At 36.3% G+C, this 24,374-nt stretch overlaps 2 protein-coding genes across 2 annotated transcripts; one reads left to right on the top strand and one right to left on the bottom strand.

Annotated features, from left to right (window-relative positions):
• Positions 1–1,826: 1,826 nt before the first annotated feature.
• foxn1 (forkhead box N1) lies at positions 1,827–14,477 on the top strand. Its single transcript, XM_043259561.1, has 9 exons — positions 1,827–1,936; positions 6,032–6,184; positions 8,082–8,384; positions 9,351–9,458; positions 10,041–10,159; positions 10,484–10,580; positions 11,092–11,299; positions 12,525–12,974; positions 13,051–14,477. The coding sequence occupies exons 2-9, from the start codon at positions 6,050–6,052 to the stop codon at positions 13,239–13,241; spliced, it is 1,611 nt and encodes a 536-aa protein (XP_043115496.1). The 5' UTR covers positions 1,827–1,936; positions 6,032–6,049; the 3' UTR covers positions 13,242–14,477.
• Positions 14,478–14,771: 294 nt separating this feature from the next.
• Positions 14,772–23,589, bottom strand: unc119a (unc-119 homolog a (C. elegans)). Its single transcript, XM_043258190.1, has 5 exons — positions 23,153–23,589; positions 17,470–17,583; positions 17,196–17,295; positions 15,731–15,903; positions 14,772–15,635 (listed from the first exon to the last, which is right to left on the bottom strand). The coding sequence occupies exons 1-5, from the start codon at positions 23,265–23,267 to the stop codon at positions 15,523–15,525; spliced, it is 615 nt and encodes a 204-aa protein (XP_043114125.1). The 5' UTR covers positions 23,268–23,589; the 3' UTR covers positions 14,772–15,522.
• Positions 23,590–24,374: the final 785 nt, after the last annotated feature.

Here is a 24,374-nt window from a genome sequence, read left to right as displayed (position 1 = left end):
TGGAGCTGGGTTTGATGTCATACAGACGTTTCCTTGTAATGGCCGTCAGCTCCCGGCTCCTGCTTCGTGATTATTTGACGCAGAAGTGAGCAGATCTTCTGAATGGCATACAGGTTACTAGAACATCTCGTAATAAACTAAAAAATTTGGTCTATGAACTTGATGTTGATGAAACGCAATCATATCTTGTGAAAAGTCAAAATAATGTCGCTGTAGTCATTCACGCTAAGGAAAAAACATTGACAGTCAACTAGAATTCAACTAAATTTCACTTCATTTAAAGCGGCAGATGGCATGACTGGGAGTGATTGTAATAAACAGAAAGTTATCGGCCATTGCAAAGCCGGTTATCGTCATGATTCTTGGTGTGAGCAGATTTAGTTTTTCAGTCCCTGTTCTTAGAGGCAAAATGTGTTTTCACAAGAATTATATCGACTGCAGCACTTTTAAGAGATCTGACCTCATCTGCACATCTCAGGCAAAACATCAGCTCAGGTATGCTCATAATACATACAGCATTTTATGGTCAAATGTGAACAATCCAGGTGCTGCAAAGATTTTTTGTTTTAAATTCAGTTTTTGAGCTCATCAATCATGCTGTCACCCTCAACAAAACTGCAGAATATTTCAGTCACAAGCGGTAATATTTATGCACGTTTGATATTTCCGATTATCTGCTAGTTTTTCTGAGAAACAGAGCAGTAGAGAACCAGTAGTCAAGAATGTAGTCTTACACATTTACTGCCATACAGTCATTAAACTTTTTCTTGCTCTCTGTGAATACTTACTGATTTTCAGCACATTATGGAAGAAATGGTTTTCTCTTTAGTGTGTTGACTCTGCATGAGTGGGGATGCCAAACCAGGGAGCAGGAAAAGACTAGCAGAAATGTTTCTGTTGAGTTTGCTTTGTTGTGCCATAGCCAGGTGCCAAACTATTCACCATGATCAGTTACACAGCACAGGGCTTAAGGCATGTTATTTCAAGGATTTCTTTGCAAAGCACACAGAAACAATACTAATCAAAGAGGGATAACTTGAAATATAAGATAGCAATGTAATGTATTGTATTGAAGAAGTACTGCTAAAACATGCCTTGGATTTAGTGCCACAAGGAATTCAACATTTCTGCATGATATATAAGGTGTATATATATATATATATATATATATATATATATATATATATATATATATATATATATATATATATATATATATATATATATGCACCAAAAGCACACACTTACACCTGAAAATGTTTAAAATAATAATTATAATAATAATAAGAGATGGTACAATTGAATTAAGCATGGCATTTTTAACTAGAAAGAAGCAGTAAAACTTATACACACCAATGATATACAGCTTTATAAACCATAACATATTCTTACAACAAATCTTTATAACAGTCTAAAACCAATCACATATCAAAAAGACGTAAATAAACAAGCACGCAAAGATAGGAAACATGAGTAAAAAACACACATGATGACGTTTTGCCATACTGTCCCATTCCCCGTTTTGATTGCCTTACATGAACAAACCCAGAGCAGCAGCGTAACATTAAGTCCTTCAGTGAGTGGTTTCCTTTCACTATCACTATTTTTGCCTCTCTCCACCCCAACCATCTCCTATTCACATTAGAATATGATTTTAATACAGCAGCTCAGGAGGGCCGTGGTTCTGCCTCCCAGGTTCACAAGGAGGGTAGGGGAAGAATTCACCTGTACTGACATTCATTTTCCCTCCCTCCCTCTCTCTCTTTCTCTCTCGCTCTCTCTATAGATATCTCTCTCAGTTGTTTTTCTTGTCAGCAGTCAGTCACTATAAAAGCAGAGTAGCAACTCAGAGAGTGAATTTTGACAAGATCTGTATCTGTGTGGACCCGGACTGCCTTAGATTTACAACCTGGGCCTGGAACCACCGCATACAGAGGTAAGTGAACATTTTTATGCACTACAGAGTCATAATTCTTCACCATTCAGTGCATACTAGGATCCACATTGTGGTATTATTTAAATGACGGCAAAATAACATTCTAGAAGAGCTAGATCTACGCTAAGAGGTCCAATGGAAAGGCGCACTCACGCGTAAACATCTGTGGGATTTACTTTTCACTTACACAGATACTATTGTAACACTGTATCCCGTTTGGCACCAATAAATAAGGCATCAAGAAATGTCCCTCAGGGCTCTTGTTAGGCTTGTCTCCACCTGGATGAAATCTCTGCTGAAGTTCATCTAGGAAAAGAGAGGGATACAGGAGAGAGCGAGGGCAAGGCAAGGCAGGTGCAGTCAGATTGGTCGTCTCCCTCTGGGTGCTGAAGTTCGGCAGAGTGCCCATTCTCTCCGGGATATGATTATGGATGTGTCTGATATAACATTTAAAATATGTTCTCATTAGCTCTGAGAGAGGCTCCCAGCTGCCAGTGACCCAAGTGTGTGTAGCTGCGCGCACACGTGTGTGCACATGTGTATGTGTGTGTATGAGAAAACCTGTTGCAGCAGGTCTGTCCCCTGTGGGTGTGAGGCTCCCACAGGTTGGCTGGGGGCCAAATGGACTGAGCCTTTTACAAATTCCCAGTTTGAGGCTCAGAGCTGAGATTTATTTATGTGCTATGGTATGAGCTTATGAATGCAATTCATTATTTAATGAGTAATGTTACAAAGATATGATCAGAATTAAAAAAACATATATATATGAAAACAACTTAATATAATAAAGTAGATACACATATGTAAACACAAACTTTTATTTTGCATATGCTTAATTGTGATTAATTGTTTGGCGGCCCTGCAAAATAATGGTGGGTTCATGTCTGTCTAATTTATCTAAAATCTTTTGGGGACGTTAAACCATTGAATAAACATTGAATCTTTGTACAAATATATATATTAATGACATATTGATATTGATAATATGATTATTGATCATTTAGGTTTTTTTGTTCATATTTAATGCTTATATTTCTACTTAATGTAAATATATAATTTTTAAATAATAATTAGCATTTGTTTTATTTATATTTATTGTAAAATACAGTCAAACTGTATAGTTTAATATATTACTTTGAAGTTTATACTGTCAGGTGCAGGGTTCTGTTATTTCTGCATTATATCAATACAACTTAGCGTTAAGCAGATTTCCAGAAACCATCGTAACTATTGCTAAATTACTAGAGATGCACGCTCATACAGAACAGAAGCAGCGACGTTGTATGTGTTTTTCATAATTTTGTAGGATTTCCATACACTGTGATCTTAATTGCACTAGTGTGCATTATAAATGAAAATTGTGTGATTATTCACTCAAACTCATGTTATTCAAAACTTTATCAAAAAAAATTTTTCTTCTGTGGAATACAAAAGTAGCTGTCATTTCACACTTTTATTATTTCCGCATAAATAATAAAATTGAATAGTGACCAAGGGATGTCAAAATGTAAAGTATACAAAGTATAGCCCTCTAAAATCTAACTAATACGATTAGAATATGTATTAAACTTTTTTTTTTGTTCATAGCGATTATGTGGCTTTCAGAAGCTTGACTTTACGTATCATTGTATTTGAAACAGCGGCATCAACATTCTGCTGAACTGAGTGTGAGAAAATGCTGACAAATTCTTAATTAATATTTTGAACGAACTGTCCTTTAAGAGAGGATTCTGCAATTTGACTGCACCTGGAGAAGAAGGACGTAATACATCTAAATCTTTTTTTATATATATATGTACCTTAAATATATTTCCAGTGAATTGCAGTGAAAGTGCTGTTGCAGATACGGGAAGAAATCCTACCAATTGCTTGATGGATGACGGTGTAAAGGAAGATGCACAGTCCATTTGAAATGCCACTCAAATGTGATGAGAGAGGTTTTAGTGGCGGGGTGGGGATGTATGGACATGCAACAGACCAGATCAAAGTGAGATAAATGTGATCATATCGAGAGAGGAAGGGCTGTTGAAAAAAAAGTACTTTTAGAATATAACTGTTTCAGCGCTTTTATTCTTACTCACTGCAGATGATCTTCACACACACACACACACACACACACACACACACACACACTTTATCTTTTTTTTTTTTTTTTTTTTTATCTTGTATTAGAGGATTATATAACATGGCTTACTGACCTCATTCAGCATCCCGACTTTTTCTTGATGCTGATGGAAAAATGAAATTGTTAAATTTTCGACAAATATAAAAACGTCTCAGGTGTGCCAAATCAAATATGTGTCATTTAAAAATTCATTCATGCGCAACCCAATTAATTAACATTAAATAAGAAGCCGCTTTTATTAATTTTGCAGCATGTTTTGAACAGCACTTGGTTGGGCCAAAGTAAAGCTCTTTATACAGAATGACCTGAGTTCAAGTTCCATGCAGGAATAATTGAATTTATCCTTTTTTAATAAATCAAGAAAAATTGTAACTTTATCCCAGTGGACATAACATGAGCGGAATCATATTTGGTTTTCATTTTGAGTTAGAAAAATTAGATTAGATTGACCTCAAAGCAGTGATTAACTAAACATTTTAACTTGAATCTAATCAACTATTTCTTATTGAGTGAGCACTCCTATAAAACTAAACGAAAATAAACCATCTAAAACTATCAGTCGTAGCTTTTAGAAACCATGTTATTGCCGTTTAACACGGATTTATAGAACTGATTAAATTATATTTCTTGTTATAATTTGTTCAGAATGTACTGTATTTTTGTAATATATTTGTAATTTATTATATTTAAGAAAAATATGTTTTTTGCACAGTTCTTTTTTGCACAAGAAATTTTTTAATCTGTATATTATCTGTATTATTCTGCTAAGAACAAAATAGTCTACTAAAATATACAAAACCATCAATCTAGCAAAAAAACATTACATTGATATGAATTATCTGTTTGAGGAAGTTATTCCAGTGAATGTCAGAATTAGAGAGCTGTTTAAATGTGCTTTTTTTCAAATGCTTAATACATTTCAGTTATTTGATTATTTACAGTAAAAGACTTACATTGTAATATATGCTGTAAAATTGTAATTAGCATAAAATCAGGCTATGTTGCTTCTTTTGCTTGTCCAGTTTTTTTTAAAAACACAAACGAGAACCCCATAACCTTTTTGCATACTCAGCTGTTTTCTCTCAAGAGTAGAATGGCCTGTATCTCAACCATAACAGGTCAAGTGATCAGTTTAAAAGTCACAGTGATGGACCATAAAGGCCAGCTCAACTTCCTCTCCAATACTGAATTACACTCTATGTTTCAGAGGGAGCAAAACTCCCCCATCTCCATTTCATGTCACTAACGCACTCCTGCTTCTTCTTCATGGTTTGTTGGTGATTTTAATGAGTTTTTGGCTCAAAAAGCTCAATCTGCTGACAGTAAGTGAGAGCGGCCTGAATTTCCAGGAATACCAGATACTTATGTGGCCTAATGCTTTACCTGTTTATGATCAGATAGCAGACAGGGAAATGACATACAGCGAATCGGGCCTATTTCACTGCAAACGAGAACACGGTAGAAAACACGTAGCAGACAGTTGGAAAGGGATTTTCATTCCAGGCAGTTACCCAGTTATGGCACGTAAAATTGCATGTTTGCCCACAGGCTGAATAGCTAGGGAGACGTTGTTTGGAGACTTGAAAAATATAGAGGAATAATGTTTATATATTCACAATGGAATGATTTTGCATCATGCTGAGGTCATGGGACAAGACGTGCAAAGCATGAAGGTGTAACTGGTTATATATTTTCATATATAATGTGAAATTTGCTTGTGTGCAAATTTGCGTGTGTGCCACCAATTTAGCAAGGGTCAAGCTAACAAGCATAACAGCATTCCTCGGTTACATAGCATATGAAGCTGTAACACCACAAACCCTATAAATGCCTACGTGCAGTCTACATTGTTGTGCTTGTAAGTTTTGTCATATCTTACAGTATCCTAAGGGAGCGTATTTGCATATTACAGAATGTCTATTTGGGTCTATTTCTATATTTATCTGTCTACCTGTTCTGGTGTTTTGAAGAGGCAGGTTGTAGGGACGATGTCCTCTGAGCCCCAGGGCCTGTCTTTCCCATCTGTAAGCAGCAGCAGCAGCAGCTCACCCATTCCTTCGCCAGCCGAACTACAATCTTTTGACCATCTAGGGTCACCCTGCTTTCAGATGCCAGAATCAAAGGTATTAATTACTTATTAGAATTTGTTTTCATTCATTATAGTGCTGTCAAACGATTAAGCGCAATTAATTGCATCCAAAATAACTTTGTAATATGTGTATGTTATGTACATGTACACATATTTTGAAAATATTCACATGCATTCTATATATGAATAAATTCAATACATGAACAAAACATATTTTTCTGCAATATATACATGCGTGTGTGTATTTGTATATGGGTCAGAGACGAAAAGGGGTTTAATCATAAATAAATAAATAAAGTTTTGTTTAAATTGATTGCAATTTGTTTGTTTTTTTCTTTTTAGCCAAAAATAACTTGATTTGCTAAATTTTCCCACTAAAACGTCATTCAGCGTAACTGTGACAGTGTCCGGCGGGAGTACGCAGGAGACTCGGGAATCTTCTCAAAGAACTGTAACAGCCAAAAATCAGCAAATGTGGAGCATACACACACGACATAACGGTAGACCAGACAAAAACAGAACAGACAGGGCTTTTAAACTAAGAATAACGATGGGCTGTTGGAGGCGCGGACACTGGAGGGCGCTCTTCAGACACGGAGTGAGCTGGAATGAGCCGCGGACGGCTGGAGTGGGCCTCTTTTAGGAACATCTTCTCTGGGCTGAGGAGGACAGGGGGTCGGGCAGGTGGTCATACCGCTGTGTGGTATGTTGGGGTTGAGCTGGCGGGACGCGCCGCGCCTCAGAGGGGACTGGACGATGGGACTGACAGTTCTTTCCGTATTTCTTCAGCTACTACCAATCTGCGCGTCTCATCGTCCAGCCCCAGCTGAAAGCACGCACCCAGAGCCTCTGACCAGCCTGCAGTCCGTGTCAGTCGGCAAAACGCAGGAATGGTCGCAAGGAACTTTAATAGCCCAAATCCCCCGTGTCGTTTTAATTGTGCATTATAAATAAAAAAAAGTTTTTTAGGTTTACTAAAATACAATACTAATTTAAAACACAATAAAATATCATATGCTTCCCTATTCTTTTATTTATTTTAATGTGCGCACGCCAGTTTTAATATAAATATTGTGTTACACTGAATGACAAGGTAACATTATCTCATTATTATGGACATAACGTCACTTTTGTAAATTTCTCGTGATGCAGACATCCTGACCTCTCTGACCCATATACATAAAAAATATACACAGTACGCATATACGTAAACAAAAACATTTGGATGCAATTAATCGCAATTAACCTTTTGGCAGCACATTTTTTAATAGATTTTGTATAACTTTTTTGTATAACATTTATAGACAAGATAGATAGATAGATAGATAGATAGATAGATAGATAGATAGATAGATAGATAGATAGATAGATAGATGGATAGATACACAGTGTTTTGGAAAAAGTTAACGTAAGGTATAAAGTAATATGTCTTCTTTATCTGAATCCAGATGAAGTCTCTGATAAGTCGTTGGTTAACATCAGTCGAGAATGTTCTGTAGTTAGCGCTTTTTTAAAAACTACTGCTCACCAGCTGCTCTGATTACGACACCGTGTCATAATTATTACCGTTTGATGAGGACGTGAACCCCTGCACAAGGCACTATTCAAGGACACAGGACCCCGGGGCAGAAAGAGAAGTATTTCATCCTGCCTTCTCATCAAATCCTTTTGATTTAATATTAATTAATTATGCCCCCCAGGGAAGGCTGTATGTCACATTAAATGCTTTTATGGACTCTTTAGCAGATCAAAGATCTTTACGTGCTACTGCATTTCCTCTTGGAAAACCGCTTCATGTTAAAGTGTGCATTAATTAGAAATGAAACTGCTGTGCGGCTTTACACAGACAACGTTTCACTTAGGCCTATATCGATAGCATGGAATTTCGTATCGATGCAGGTTTGCTGAATAGTTCGTTGTTTAATTTATAGTGTCACCAGAGCAATGTTGGAGAAGGGTTTGCACCGTGCTCCCAAAGAGAAAGCATTCCCTACAGGCAGAAGAACGCTGAGCGCTTTCGTAGACACAGCGTAGACGGGAGCCCCGTTGGACGAGAGTCTGGCCTAATGGAGAACAGTCACTACCATCCATACAGGCGCCAATGCAGTGAAGGGACCATCAGTGAAGTTCAGACACTGAGTTGTCTCAGAAGAGCTGGACTCACCATGGATGACAGAATGGAGGAACAATCCTGGACTCCATTAAGCAATGATGTGGAAAGCACCAGTATCATGGTGAGACTGAAGGAAGTTAAATCAGATATTTTAAAGTGCCCATGTTATGGGTTATGATTCCGGGAGTCTCAAACAACAGGTTGACATGCATGCAAGTTCAAAAAAAAAAAAAAAAATCATTTTCTTATAATATTTATTTTAATTTATTCAACGACTCCCAAACGATTCATTTAACGATTCGTTTTTCCAAACCCCTCCAGTGATTGGTCGACTAAAAGCAGTGTTTGTGAGCGTTTAACGCCCCAAAAGCAAAGAATGAATTAGCATTTTAATATTTCATTTTGACGTCAAAATGAAACAGCTTGAGACTCTTTTTTTAAAAAAGTGATTTAGACTTGACTATTTATTTTGAGAGACAATAACTTAAATAAATAAACTTTGCAGGATGTGTTCATTCACTATTAGCCGTGTTACACACCGCATGGTTTTCAAAAATCCATAATAGGGGCACTTTAATATTTCTTGCACATATGAAGAAAAAAAAATCTGTGCTTTTAGAGAAATAAGCACAGTATGGAAAATAATAATAATAAACAGAACAATTATCAAGATACCTACACCTGTGCTCTTAAAATTAAAGGTGTTTCATAATGCACAAAAAAACCTGGTAAAGAACCTTTGATACCTGAAGAACCTTTTTGGTTCAAAAAGGTTCTTTGTGGGAAAGAGGATTCTTCAGATTATAAGAACGGGTAAGAAAGACATGGTTTAAAGAACCTTTGAATAAATGGTTCTTTGAGAAACCAAAAAATGTTTTTCCACGGTATTGCTGTAAATGACCTTTTGAAATACCTTTATTTTTATGGCTTGAAGGCTCTTAAATTCTTGCCAGTATATTCAGGCCAGGGGCAAACAGGAAAACCTACCAGGCAGATGTGCAAGCAGATGTCCTTATTACACTTTCTAAAGAAGCATTAATATACGTTATGTCAGCATTAAGTAGATCACGGTCTGTTCTTGGGGCAGGGAACCCAACATACCTACAGTGAGCCTCAAACGAGCTCTGAAGAACCTCCTGGCTACACGGCAGTAGACCATCAGACCTACAGTCCCATCAGTCCTCTACAACATCAGGTACCGTGGTAAATGTTTCATGTTTCTAAGAAGTATCAACTGCAGCAACCACTGTAATATTGTAAAAGTGTAAAAAAAATGGGTGTTTTCTATTTAAAAAAAAATAATTATTCTTGTGATGGCAAAGCTAAGTTGTCAGTGCCACATGACATTCTAACATGTTTCTATGTTTATCTGATGCCTCAGAAGACACATTTCTTATTATTAACAATATTGCTTATTAACAAAGTTGCTGCATAATATGTGTGTGGAAATATTTTTTTCATGTTTTCACTGATAGAAAGTTCAAAAATCTTGTATTTCCTGAATAAAAACTTCTTAATAATGCCCCCTTCTCATTTGAAGAGTAGGGTATGTATAAATTACTATAACTATGTTCACAGGGACGTCCGTATAACTACTTTAGGTTAGCCTTGGCATGTGTAAGAAACTAGAAATTATCAAATTTAGATGCATGTTCACAGTCAAAACATTGGCAGGAAGTACATTTTTAGACTGACAAATAACACGGACCCGCTCTTGTTGAACATAGGTGTAGTATGTAATGGAAGCTTTTATCATGGCTTTTATGTCTGTCTCTAGTTTTACTCTTCAAGAGGAATAGACACTGTTTCTCACTACTATAACCAAAGCCTCTCGTCACAAGCATCTCAAGACAATTCTGTCCAGACGCTCTATCCTAAACCTGTCTACTCTTACAGGTATGTATATGCACTTTATCCTGGTAAACCGAGTCACATTTTCAAAGCGGCTCATTTTTAAAAACCTCTGTAAAAGTCATAAAATGAATTCAGCTAGTTCATTCACGAACAAAAGTGTTCCAACTATGCCATTCTGTGTAAAACCATTATATTATTCCGCTTAAAAACGAAACTGCTGACAGCTAAACTATGAAATCAGAAATCTGCAATAAGATAAAAATGTAATAATAATCATAAAAATGCAGCTTACAACACATCCGAACCGATGCGTCGCAGTAGTCTTGTTACATTGGTCGTGTTTCATTGGTGAATATTTCTTTTCAGTATTCTAATTTTCCTGGCTCTGAGGAACAGCAAAACAGGCAGTCTACCAGTAAGTGAGATCTACAGCTTCATGACGGAGCATTTCCCATACTTTAAGGTAAAGTGCACTAACACATCTTAGAATAATGTCTACATCTAACATACATTGATTGATTTACAACGAACAGTTGGTATTTTGGCACAACCCGTGCATGATCAATTCAACAAATCCATTATGCAAATAAAGTTATTTACTTGTGCTTTGTGGAGCATGCCTGTTATAGCACGATCATTATATATCTATGTTTTGGTTCACCCTCCCCTTGGCGCCGTGCTGGTAAAGGGATTTACTATTGTGACATTGTTTTGGCTCATCACTGGGTAAACATACACTGAGACAAGGGTTGTAAGAAAGATGTTTAGTTAGAGGTCGAATCTCTATTTTATATTCAGTTCTTTCTGCACACACAGAGAATATATATTTTTTTAATTCTAAAATTTAAAAAAGGTATATAAAGAATATATCTTTTAAAAAATATTCTCTAAAGCACATAGCAACTACTCTACCACAGCTTAGCAACCACTTTCCGATGCCATTGTGAACCACTGTTTCATTTGTGATTCCTCAGACAGCACCTGATGGCTGGAAGAATTCTGTCCGACACAACCTCTCTTTGAACAAATGTTTTGAGAAAGTGGAGAACAAGAACGGGAACTCCTCCCGAAAGGGTTGCCTGTGGGCCCTGAACCCTGCGAAGGTAGAGAAGATGCAGGAGGAACTTCACAAGTGGAGACGTAAAGATCCCCTGACTGTCCGGAGGAGCATGGCCCGACCAGGTACACAAAGGGATCTGAAAATTCTGTAATATTCATATTTGTTGGTCTGAGCAATAAACATGCTTATCCTAATATGTTGATTTGGTGCTCAAGAAATATATTTTAAGCTTAATGCTGAAAATAGTTGTGCTGCATAGCATCCAAAATATTCAGTTACATTTTATAATGTCTTTAAGACATTAGTCTTTGTAACATTTTTATAACCGTCAATTTTAATTGAATGCATCCTTGCTAAATAAATAAAAATCTTTAAAATTATATATATATATATATATATACATATAGTGCCTTGCGTAAGCATTCATACCCCTTTATTTTTTTTCAAAATGTTATTTTGTTGCTTTGTATTAAACTGCTTTAAATTACTTTTTTCACATCAGTCTACATTACTGTACGCTGATTTCACATCCATTACTGTACAGCAAAAAACAGGGTTGTAACATCTTTGCAAATTTATCAAAAATAAAAAACTAAAACGATTCCATTACATAAGTATTCATATTCATTCTGGGAAAGCTGAAATTTAGCTCAGGAGCATTTATATGGTTTGTAGATGTTACTACGCTTGATTTGGAAAGGCGCACACAATTTAATAAAAGGTCTTGCAGCCGATAAAGCTTATCAGAGCAAAAACAAACGTCACACATCTGTGCAGAAAAATTAAATCTGCTTTTTTGAAGGGTCACAGAGGCATGAAGTCTCCGTTAACCATAAAGGAAGACGTTGGAAACCATAACTCTTCCAAGATCTAGCCTTCTGGCTAAACTGAGCAACTGATGGAGAAGGTCTTCAGTTAGAGGGGTGACCGAGAACCTGATGGTCACTCTAGTTGAGCTCCATGATCATATGTGGAGATAGAATAAATTTACACTTCATCAATTTGGGCTTTGTGGTATTAGTCAAGTTAAGACACATGAAAACACACTTGGAAAGAAAATGAACGCGTCAGGGAAGAAGAAACACTCATAACAAAATATAGAGACAGCCTTAAAGGAAACCCAGTACAGAGCATTCAGAAACCCAGACTGGGCAGAAGGTTCACCTTGACCCTAAGCACACAGCAAGAGTGGCTTATAGACAATATATATCTGGAGAAACCTAAACATGTCTATCTACTTACTGACCCCAGACTTTTTAGATATTACACAATATCACTCATTTATATTATGAAATCTATATTTATATTACATATATTCAAAATCTGTATTTATGCTCATTGTTTTAGAGGAGCTGGAACGCCTTCTTGGGGAGAGACCTGAAAAACTGAAGTCTCTGGGAGCTCACTTCAGTCTATCCAGCAGCCATACACATTCTCAACCTTTAAGGGTTGCCATGCATCCTGCGTGCGGACACCAGCCTGTCCCTCATCAGCAGCCTCTCTACAACCCTTTACCCTCTCAAACTGTCATCCCGCCTCCCCCCTACTTATGCCCAGACCCTTTATCCTACTCATACTACCCTCCTGTCACCCGTCAGCCCAGTGCCGGGCATCCCTCCAGCCCCAGGATAGGCTGTTTAGATTCCCCGTTACCAGCACACACACCACCGAGTTACAGCAGTGCCTTGCAGGCTGCTCACAGCGCTACAGCAAACATGCAGGAGCTTCTTCTGGACGGGGAAATCAGTAACGATGTCGATGCATTAAATCCCAGCCTCACAGACCTACAGCTACACGGTAAGTCTGAAACATTAGCCATGTTTGTAGCGGCTGAGTTCATGGTTCACAACTTGTTCTCTGTCTTTGTTTAAAGGAAATCTTTGGGAGGAGCTAAGGAACGACAGCCTTGCTCCGGATTCACTGGTTGTCATGGACAGTCTCAGTCAAACACGGGACAGCGTGGGGGTCTGTGGCGGTTTAGAGGAGACTGACGGTGGGGTGCAAGGCAGCATTTCTGAGCTTTACCTCAGTGGGCTCTACACAGCTCCCATTCCTCTGCTATGAGAAAGTGTGTTGTCATCTTCTCTTTCCAAAATAGGTTGGTAACGTTTTATAATAACTACACACTATAAATCATTGAGCAAGCATTAGTAAATAGTCATTTCATCCTTTATAAAGCATTTTTCATTAGTAAGCAGTTATAAATAAAGCTATAAATGCCTTGTTCTTGATATATTAGCATATCTATTACAAAAGAGATTTAAAGGCTGCCTTCCTAACAGAACAAATAAACAAACACAACACAGAGAAATACAGAGCTATTCATTTTAAGATGCAAAGCAATATGCAACTGCACAACTGCAGAGGTTTGTTTTTCATTTATTAAGTGTAGAATTGTACTGTTTCATATTTTGCATCTTGAAAAAAAAAACCTGCATTGCGTTTGTTTAACTTTTCCGTTAAGGAAGGTAAATGAGTCTTTACAAGGTATAACTAGTCCTCACTTCAGATAAATAACGTAATAATTTCGAAATTATAAATTGATCATTAATAATGTATGAAAATGCATATTGCATAATATAATTGGAACAATGGTTTTTAAAGGACTAATACTAATGCTTAACTAATGATTCATAGTGTGTAGTTATTATAAAGTGTTACCAAAAAAATGTATATGTTTGAATGACTAAAAAGTATGATTTGTATGCTAAAAGCAAGTGTTTGTGCAAGTGTTTTTTTTAAGTCTAAATGTGTTTAAATTGGTTTTCCTGGACATGCATTTGCCATGGCACCCCCTGGGGGGCGTGGTTGCCTTTTTTATACTTTCTTTCCATAGCAACACGCATTGAAAGCGCTACAAGTTAAAACAGATCTCCTGAATTGCAGGATTTTACTAGATATCTGCAAACATAGGTCACAGTTGTTTTTGTTTGACAAAAATGGTACAGTACCCAAGTTGAGTTCATCTGATCTATTGCACTACTAGAACTAAATCTTAAGTCAAATACATATATGATGTCAAAATATAAGCATTTACGCTATAATAATACACTGTATACAACAGATCTATGCATTTTGCTGTATTGGAACTGATTTGAACTTGTAGTGTATAGCGATGTTTATTACTGTAAATTATTATTTTTGCCCTTAGTTGTTTTTATGTATTATTCTTCTGATTACCTGAAGAACTGTTAAAAAGTTTGTGGTTAGTCTCATTTTTAAAATGAATGGATCAAAACAGTTTTACATTGCTACAAAAATGTATTTCAAACAAATGCTTTTTTTCGTTATCGATTTATAAAAAACACACACCTTTTGTCAGTGTTAATAATAATTATGTTTATGAGCACTACATCAGAAATGTATTAAAATAGAAAAGTAATTTTAAATTGTAATAATATTTCAGTGTATTACTATAATTGTGAACAAATAAATGCAGTCTTGTAAAGAGGTATTATTAAAAATTCTTACCTGTCCCAAACCTTTGGAAGATAGTGTACAGTTTTAATATTATTATATCTGAATGAAACCACTATATAGATTTTTTTATGCGTGGAAATGAAATAAATCAAACATACGATGATTTAAAGAACTTTGGAACTTTTTATTTTTCTCTTTTTTGTTAAATCACATAAAACAATTGACACAGATATATATATATATCACTATTATTTGACAAAAGATGCTATTAAAAATATGTGTGACAATGTATGTTGATATAAATAAGACCATATTAATATAAATAACATAGATTTACATCATAGACCAAATTATGAGCATTCAAAAAAGAAAGTGAGAAAAATAAAACAAAACCGGGCCCTTCCGTAGAGGCCAGCAGGAAGTGGGTGCAATGTCAGGGCAGAATACACAGTTCCTGACAGCATCCCTTCCTTTACACACTGCATTGGTCACCGTATCTCCAACTGCCTCAACTTGATTATCTGTTTATGCTTTAGAAGCCTTGAGCAAAATCACTGTACGGACATATAAAGTTGTTTAGAATTATTTGGCTTTGGGCTTTGAAAAACATAAAAAACAGAGCATGCAATGTATGCACATATGCACAGGCACACTCATATTCTCAAAGAGAGTTATCGTGTACTTTATGCGATTCCAAGGAAAAATGTAGTACTGGCCCGTTCTGAGCGACATTCTTTCTCTCTATCTCACACACACACACACACACACACACACACACACACACACACAGAAATCCTGAGATCGGGGTGCTTTTTGTTTAACCAAATGCATCATCACATGTGAGATTAGATGCTTAGATGCCACTTTCAGTAGATGTTCTTCTGCTGGTCCGTTGCAAGTCAATGAAAAAATTGAAAACGACTTCCTACGGTCCACCATTGTAAGAATAATCTGCCTTATTGTGCATCACGAGCTTGTTGTCCACAAAATAAAAGCTGTCAGATTGCGTTTCGTAGGGGTGAAGGATCATTTCACGCACTATGGAGGGATACAAGAAACAGTGTCACATATTAGGTGCAACCAAAAGATCCCAGACTAATCAACAGCTGCTAAAAATTGCATTTAGAGCTTACTTATTTCTTCAGAGAGTGGCGGGAACTCGTAGATGTGTTCACAGGTGTTCTTACTGCTCGGGATGCAGAAACCAAACTCAAAGTCGAAGCTCTTCAGCAGCTGCCCACGGAAATAGTGCCTCTCGATCATTCGGAAATTGTTGATGGGAACATCGCCTACAGTGAACTCCACCCTGTGGAGGTGGGAAAGGGTGCATTTAAGGGCACATGGATCTTGTAGTGGTAAAAACGGCTCCTTACATGTTATAGAGATGAAATGCATTAATAAAGAAATGTTTTTGGCTTAATGCATGCAGTTATATTTATACACATTTATACACTGAAAAATAAAGCATTTACAAAGTAGATTTAAAGGCTTATTTATCTTCCAAACAGAAAAGTTAAAGGGATACAGAATGCATAATTTCTTTTTCAATATACAAAAAAATTGTACTGTACACTTGATAAAAAATTTGAAAAATAAACCTCTGCAATTTCACAGAAAAAAAGTTGAAGTGTGCAGTTGTGTGGTTTAATTTTTTTGCATCTTAAAAGAATATTTCTGAGTTTAAAAAAAATGAAAAGAAAACTTCTGCATATTTTTTTGGCATCTTGAAATGAATAGCTCTGTATCCTCTGTGTATCAGTGGGTCTTTAAAGTCTTTAAATCTTTAGTAATAGAATGCTTATAATTTAAGGATAAGGCATTTATAGCTGTATTTATGAACTGCTTACTAATGAACATTAATGTTGAAACAATGCTTCATAAATGATGAATTGACTATATACTAATGCCTACCTAATAATTCATGATGTGTAGTTATTATAAAGTTTTACCCTCCAGGGTCTGAAATCCTTCTGATATGCTGATTTTTTCTTATTGTTGTCAGTGTTAAAAACAGTTATTAAATATTTCAATGGAATGTGTGATACTGTGTTTCAGGGTCTTTGATGAACAGAAATTTCAAAAAACAGCATTTATTTGAAACAGACCTCTGTCAGTTGGAATTTATTTAATACATCCTTACTGAATCAAAGTATAAATTATTACTACCGCAACAAGTCCACAAAACTATCAAATATTAAAAATATTAAATATAGTATATAAAGCCCCTTCAGAAATGTCTGTGTATCTCACAGTGTGACAATGCGACTTTATAATTTTAATCTTTATCTTTGACCTTACTAAACCAAGTTTTAATTACACTTTAATCTTATCGTAAGTTATTCTTGGGTAGGGCTAATGGTATCCTACTTTCTTCTCATTACCTGCATTTGATACAGTGTTACACAGTTTTTTTTACTTAGTAGGAACAGTATGTTTTTAAGTATAATTAACCTGTTTATCTCAAAAATATCAAGAAAAACTTGATACATCATAATACGAGCCCTTTGAAGATCAAGTCAAACAGTTTCAAGAGTGATTTCAGGCTAATTTTAGGTCGCAATTAAGATCAAGTGTAATCCTGCCACTGATTGCACTTACGTGGCGCCAACCTGGCGTAGTCGGAGGAAAGCGGGGGTGAACTGGTACCGCACAAAGCGCCCTGCGTTCTGGTCAAAGTCCGTTCTGTCCTCCCCACTCTCTGTGAATCAGAAAGGGGTCGACATTACCTAGCGAGCCTTTGAAGGGCTCTTGTGCAGCGCACTGCATCTAAATGGAAATCAGGGCTTTATGGGAAAAAATTCAAAATGAGCCTTGCATTTAAATGTGCAGTGTGTGTAGGTGGAGTGAGGAGGTCTGCTGGCTCCTTGCCTACCTGTTGTAGGGGGTTTGGTGATCTCAAAAAGAACCATGCCTGTCTCCATGTCTCGGATTTTGAACCTGGTGAAGTCGATCTTGTGTATGTTCTGATCTGGACCACAGAGGTAATCTATGGAAACAAAAACAAAGCAGGATGTGCTTCGGTTCTGACTATAATTGTAAAATATGAAATATGAATGGAACATTAACAGAATGTGATTCTCTCGTGACTTGTTGTAACATTTCAAAATATAAAGCTAACCACTTTTTAACACCGTGTATGTGTGTGTGTGACATAGGTCGCACGCTCCAAAGACATGCCTCAGGGCTGAGAGCCGTACCCTTGTGTGATAGACTGCAGGGACAAAAAGAGCTATTTCTGTTCTCTCTGATGCTGTGTGGAAATGACATTGACGATGACCATATACCCCCTTCATTCATTACCTGCCCGCAGAGACTGATAATGTTTAGAAATACTGTCAGAACAACAGGAAAAAAGATATACAGACAGACAAACATTAAAAATACAGACTTTTCCTACTCAAAATTTAAGTTTGCTTTAACAGAGTGCTTGTGCAGTTTTGTTTAAAATGATGGCAGTTGGGTTGAGGTTTTACTTTATATGTAATAATGTGCAATAATATAATGACTATATATATATATATATATATATATATATATATATATATATATATATATATATATATATATTAACATTCCAATAATTTATATAATATGTAAATATATCTAATATATACAATTTTTCTCAAACATATTTATACATGTGTGTGTGTGTGTATACGTTCATAATAAATATATACAGTACACACTCATATATTATGTAAACAAAACCTTTTTTCTGGATGTGATTAATCGTGTGTATGTGTTTACATTACATTATTTTACCATTAGATGGCGACATTAGATGAGTGAGTCAGCAATAAAGACCTTTATATAGAAACGCGTTTAACCAGGGCTGTATAAAGCAGTATTTTTACTTTCAGCCAACAAATGCACTGAGCATCACTGTCATCAGAAATGACCCTTAACAGATGAAAGGATAGTACGATAGTACCTCAGCGGATGAATGTTTTATTGTGAATATGAGATTGAGGCAAACAATGAATGCTGTATCAGTTGCAGGCAATCAAACTCACTCAGTTCATCTCTCATAATACTCTACTCTAGATAATATAAAGGTTTTTTTTAACACACACACACACACACACACACACACACACACACACACACACACACACACACACACACACACACACACACACACTAGTTTTTAAGTTTATTAATCAAGGCGTTAGTGGTTTGAGAGTAAAATGTAATTTACACAAACATTTTATGGAGACCCTAAAAATCATACAGTGCAACCTCACTGTCCAAATGCTACATGTGGTGATTTATTTGTGGCCTGAAGTTAATGACTTGGGTCAGTCCAGTCTTATCATGCCCTTTCACAAGCGTTCCTTTTTCCTCATGCCAGACTCCCAGAGGAGGCACATGAGGTGCGAGGAGCAGCTGTGTCAGGCCTCTTCTCCCTGGGATGGATTATACTTAAGAAGCTTACATTGTTCACCATCACATGGCACAGATCGGGAGATGCTAAGGGGATTTGGGACAACTCTAACTTTTGAGAGGTCCATCTCTGCTAGGATGACACTGAGATGAACACTACAGCCTGAGTATATCACTTCCTTCCCGTGGGACGGTACAGACGTCCCACCTATCCTCTAACCGAGCTTCCTGTTAGTTAACAGATGGGCAACACTGGATTTAGCCAATCACTTGAGATATTTATAGCTCCTCTGCTGCAGAAGTGTGCCAAGCCGAGAAAGGGTAGGCAAAATGCTAACATCTGCTCAGGCTTTAAAACAGCTTTTTATTGTGGTTTAATAATGAAATAATTGACCGTTTCATGTAAGCGTGACAACAATTATGCCGATGAAAGAAAAAATGGCTGCGTTCCACCAAACTGTCACAAACGTGATGATGAAAACGAGAAATTAAAATCAAGCATTAATCAAGCACTAAAAATGTCTCATGGAATTAGTAGTTTTCAAACATGCCCCATGGATATTGACACATTCACACAAAGGCCGCTTCAGAGCAGAAAGCTGAAACTTGAATGGACAAGAAACTTATCATTTGCATTTTTTTATGACACTTGCTAATACTACAAAACGTGCTTGCTATATCAACACCTTTATAGCACTCAGTAAATTGTTCAGGGAAATGTTTTGCCATGTTTACTTCACCTCGAGAAATTGGCACACAGTGGGACCAATCTACTGTATGTGAGCGAACACTGTGAGTGTGAGTGTGAAGCTAAAAAAGCGAAGAGGTGAAGAGAGACTGCAGATGAACAGAGATGGTTCATGCCAACATACATAATATTGCATTTTATTTTTATTTAAATCTCAGTAGTTTAAACTTTATTTAGTGATTTGTATGCAAAAAAGGAAAGAGAAATAGTCTGGACACAACACATTCATTTGAATATTAAGTTAGAAGATAAAAATAATCTAGTTTTCATAAGGCATCATATGTGTAGTCAATTATTTTTAATATTGAGAAGTCTAAATTTTCATATAATATAATATAAATATTATATATAATATAATGATAATCAATGGCTAACCAAACCGTTTTAAAGCATACCTGCCAGCCAATCAGAATGCAGTATTCAGACAAACCATCAAATAATATAGTATGATATAATATTTTCATGGTGAATAGATTATTATAAGTGTACTCAATTATTTAGAATATTGAACAGATACATTAAAAATGGATGCATCTTAAGTTAGTAATTTTTTTAATGCTCAGATGGTAATATTTTTAAATATAGTATAACTTATCATGTAAAATATAAAATAGCTAGCTCAATAAACCCATTTTTACGATGGAGGCATTATTATAAGCCAATTATTTATAATGCATTTTAAAATATATATAATTATCTACTTTTCATAATTTCATTTTCATGACGTAGGCCTCGTTATAAGCGTAATCATTTTTGCAGAAGTCCAATATCAGGAAAATCGCCTGAAAAACCTGTATCAAGTGTACATAGCTCCTAGTTTGTTTACAAAGCATCTGCTTTATTTGTGAACGATAAAATAGTAAAAATGTTAAGTGAGCTATTTCTGCCTGTTCCGCGAAGACGTTTTTTGCTTGTGTAGCCTAACACTGCCAAGTTAAGCAGCATCTGTGTGATTTTTAAGATTGTCTGACAAAACTTCAAATGTGTGCAAATCTAGTAATCAGAGCAATGTGTCAGTCAAGTGTCAGTGTAGCTTTTAAATCCACCAAGGAGCCTCGCTTCACTGCTTCTAATGCTGTCACCTAGCAACATATCTTCTGAATCCAATCCAGGATAACTACCACCTGTTATTTTTGGGTAAACAAAAGGAACTGCTGCCTATAACAAAGACAGATTATGATCGATCCGACGTTGATTTACAGTTACGAGGCATAATGTGCGCATTTAAACACCATGTAATTCATCCTTTATACAGTAATGTTTCCAAACACTCTAAATAAAATACCAAATTGAGCAGTTAAACCAAAGATTATAGAAGGATGTAACCATTTGTTAAAAAGCCAATCCATTTCCCTAATGAAATCGCAACATTTATTTAACATAACTCACCGTTTTAGCCCTTAAATATACTTTGCATGCTTTTCATAACGTTAACAATGAGTTAATGAAGACAAAAAGCGAGCTCGCATACAAATGTCCACTTTCCTCAGCCTGTATCCTTAATCAAGAGCAGCTTTTATTTTTAGAGCGCTAATCCAAGTGATTAGCCAGACATGTTTTTTTCCATTTAAATAAAGGAGAGTGATTTCTCAGCACTTCTCTTCCACACATTTGCGAATACATTTATTCAAATGGATGTTTCAAGGATGAGAATACACCGTTGAACTTTGACTGACAACAACGTGCGATGGCAAAAATGATACAGAGTGGCTATTATTTATATTCTTCATGGACTGCGAGAAGCCATGCGATAGGAATAACAGTAATGCAAATGTCTTTCAGTAAGTTGTATAAAACGGTTGATGATCTGAGGTCTGTAGAAACCGCAGCATTTGCATTTAAAAGATCTGGTCCTGGCTCAGTTATCTTTAAGCGCCAGTTAGAGTGCCTTGCATGCTGGAGAAATGTACAAGACAACATTAAAACAATAACAGCTCACAAGAACTATGGAGTCATCCAGCTGTACTAAAGCTTAGCATCTAGGTTCCTGATAGGATACATGAAAACACTTATAATATACATAACCAACTAGGTCATATTTTTAATTATACTGTAAGCTAAACAGTGAAGAAGAAGCAGTACTGCGTAAATCTGAGTTATAATACTTCCTTTTTAAGGATCATTAATCAAACCAAATTCCAACACTTTGCATTATGATAGAGTTCCAACATAATAATATGCTAATCACCATCAAACTGATCAGGTTACCTATCTAACATAAAGTTATTTGTTTCAAGTAATATTTTAATAGATTTCTTTAGTTAACTGTAGTTAACTTTTTAGTTCATTGAAAATTTCATTAGAAAGAATGAATCTGTCAACATTATTATGTATTTCTGTTGTGCACTTATCAATGTGTGGCACAACATATTATTACTTGGCAAGGGTAATAACTTTGCAATCTTACATGGGGATATAAACTTTCATTAAAAATGAATAACAGATACAAACGATCCTTTAATCAATTACTTTAATATAAGCTCTAAACAAGACAGCCTATCTTATGATTATCATCACATTATTACAATCACATCTCTGTTAACAGATAGGCCTATATACAACTCTTTTCTTTAATGACTTTTTCAGAGGTCCTTTAAAATTTGTAACAGTTTTCGTTTGATTAACAAACAATATCCTATTTCGCACCTATCTGTCTTTCAGACCGTTTTTAAAATAAAATAAACTGATTACGAGACAACCCAATATCTATATCTTACACTACACGTTTTCATAACAGCCATTCATTAGCTAGCCTGCTTCATTTTATTACACAGCGATTAGTGTTTTGATTCACCAAAAAGAACCGGCTCGTGAGAGTAATTCGTTCTAGAAGCGAAAAACAGTAGTCAAAGCTGTAGGACTAAAGATTCGATTCGCAAAAAAGAACCGGCTCAAAAGAGTCACTCATTCGCGACGCTGACGAACGGTCTTACAGGAATCAATGTCCGAGTATTTTACTACGATGTTCCGTTAAGACAGAACTCTTAACGTTATTAAATTATTCAGTTTCAGTACAGTTAAATAATGTATATAGTTCTCAATTCGAGCCCGTTCGTCAGTAAACTTAATAGCCTGCGTCGTCACTGTCGGTCAGTACGTGGAAATGTCCACAGTGTTGTTTGTTTACCAAGGAAGATCCGAACGAGCCGCATCGCTGGGTTCGTTCGGCAAAAACGAGGACCATACAAAGGCGCAGACGCTAAATAGAATCGTTGCATCGAAGTCACGTTGCAAACGAAGACGTTCCATTGCAAATGAAGTTTCGTATTTATAATGTCACAGCGCGAGACTGGCTAAAACACAAAGCACGAAACTAATCACGCAATTATTCGCACTGGTGAATGTGCAACAGTGTAAGTTAGCAGGAGCAGCTCGTCAGCGGAAGCTTCCTGTTCGAGAGTGACATTTATGTTACTGAACTTACTGTCTGTGATCTTCTGCAGCCCGAGTACGTCCTCCGGCGATATTTCTGTGCTTTTCAACAAATCGTCTTCAGTCGTACACGGGACGCCCGCGTCGCAGCCTGGCTTCACTTTCATCTCTGAATGCGATGCGATGCTTCTGTTCGTGCGCGAGTTGCAGTCTTCGCACCCAACCTCTCCGACAAGAGCCGTTTGTTTGCCTCACCTCTGATGTGTTATGCGTTGTCGTTATTTAACGCAGGCTTTTACGGATACAAGAATAGCGCGTTCACCTCCCCCAGCCAGCCAGTCTTCTAAAGATATTGAGTTATTTTACTCCTTCTTTCCTAGGGCGCTCTCGCTGTAATCTGCATGTCTGTCTGCTGCTAAAGGTATTAAAGCAACCACTTCATGTAATCGAGCAAAACCCGAGAGAGATGAACAGTATTAACTTGCGGAAGGAAGTGGGTAGACGGTTCGAAAGTCTGCTGTTTCATTTTGATCAGACTATATATATATATATATATATATATATATATATATATATATATATATATATATATATATATATATATATATATATATATATATATATTACAGTTAATTGTAGTGGTGCAAAATATTGGCACCCTTGCTATAAATATGATCAAAGAAAGGCTGTGAAAATTAGTCTGCATTGTTAATTTGATTTTAAATATATAACCTTTCACTGGATAATAAGAATTTAAAATGGAGGGAAATATCATTATGAAATAAATGGTTTTCTCAAATACACGTTGGACACAATTATTGGCACCCCTAGAAATTTTTATGAGTAAAATATCTCTCAAGCCCCCCAGCACTCAGGGTGGTTATGAACAGGAAATTATCCAGGTATGGCTACCTCTTTCATAGAAATATAAATAGGAGGGAAAACAAAGCCCAAATTCCCTTAATCATCCATTATAATTAGAAACACCAATGTATTTCTGATGTGCATTGAGCTTCGCAAATGAATGAAGTGGCATGAAGAAAAGGTGGCAGTGAAAATTCCCATTTCCACCATTAAGGCAATAATAAAGAATTTCCAATTAACATAAAATGTTACAGAACTGTCTGGAAGAGAACACGTGTCTATATCGTCCTAATCATCCTAACTCGTGAGAAGGAAAGTGTGATGGGCCAAAGACTCCAGTGACCACAGCTGGAGAATTGCAGAAAATAGTTTAGTCTCGGGGTCAGAAAACCTTAAAAGAACTGACAAAC

Source organism: Puntigrus tetrazona, chromosome 15 (genome assembly GCF_018831695.1).
Source record: "Puntigrus tetrazona isolate hp1 chromosome 15, ASM1883169v1, whole genome shotgun sequence".
NCBI classification, from domain to species: domain Eukaryota; kingdom Metazoa; phylum Chordata; class Actinopteri; order Cypriniformes; family Cyprinidae; genus Puntigrus; species Puntigrus tetrazona.
Note: the sequence above shows the minus strand (reverse complement) of the source record. Positions and strands in the feature narration are given on the sequence as shown.

Coding starts and splice junctions, on each gene's coding strand:
- foxn1 (XM_043259561.1), top strand. CDS start 6,050: ATGTCCTCTGAGCCCCAGGGCCTGTCTTTCCCATCTGTAAGCAGCAGC. Junction 8,385..9,350: donor TGGAAAGCACCAGTATCATG/GTGAGACTGAAG, acceptor TTCTTGGGGCAG/GGAACCCAACATACCTACAG. Junction 10,581..11,091: donor AGCATTTCCCATACTTTAAG/GTAAAGTGCACT, acceptor GTGATTCCTCAG/ACAGCACCTGATGGCTGGAA.
- unc119a (XM_043258190.1), bottom strand. CDS start 23,267: ATGAAAGTGAAGCCAGGCTGCGACGCGGGCGTCCCGTGTACGACTGAA. Junction 17,584..23,152: donor GCTGCAGAAGATCACAGACA/GTAAGTTCAGTA, acceptor TTGTTTCCATAG/ATTACCTCTGTGGTCCAGAT. Junction 15,636..15,730: donor GCCACTCTCTGAAGAAATAA/GTAAGCTCTAAA, acceptor ATCCCTCCATAG/TGCGTGAAATGATCCTTCAC.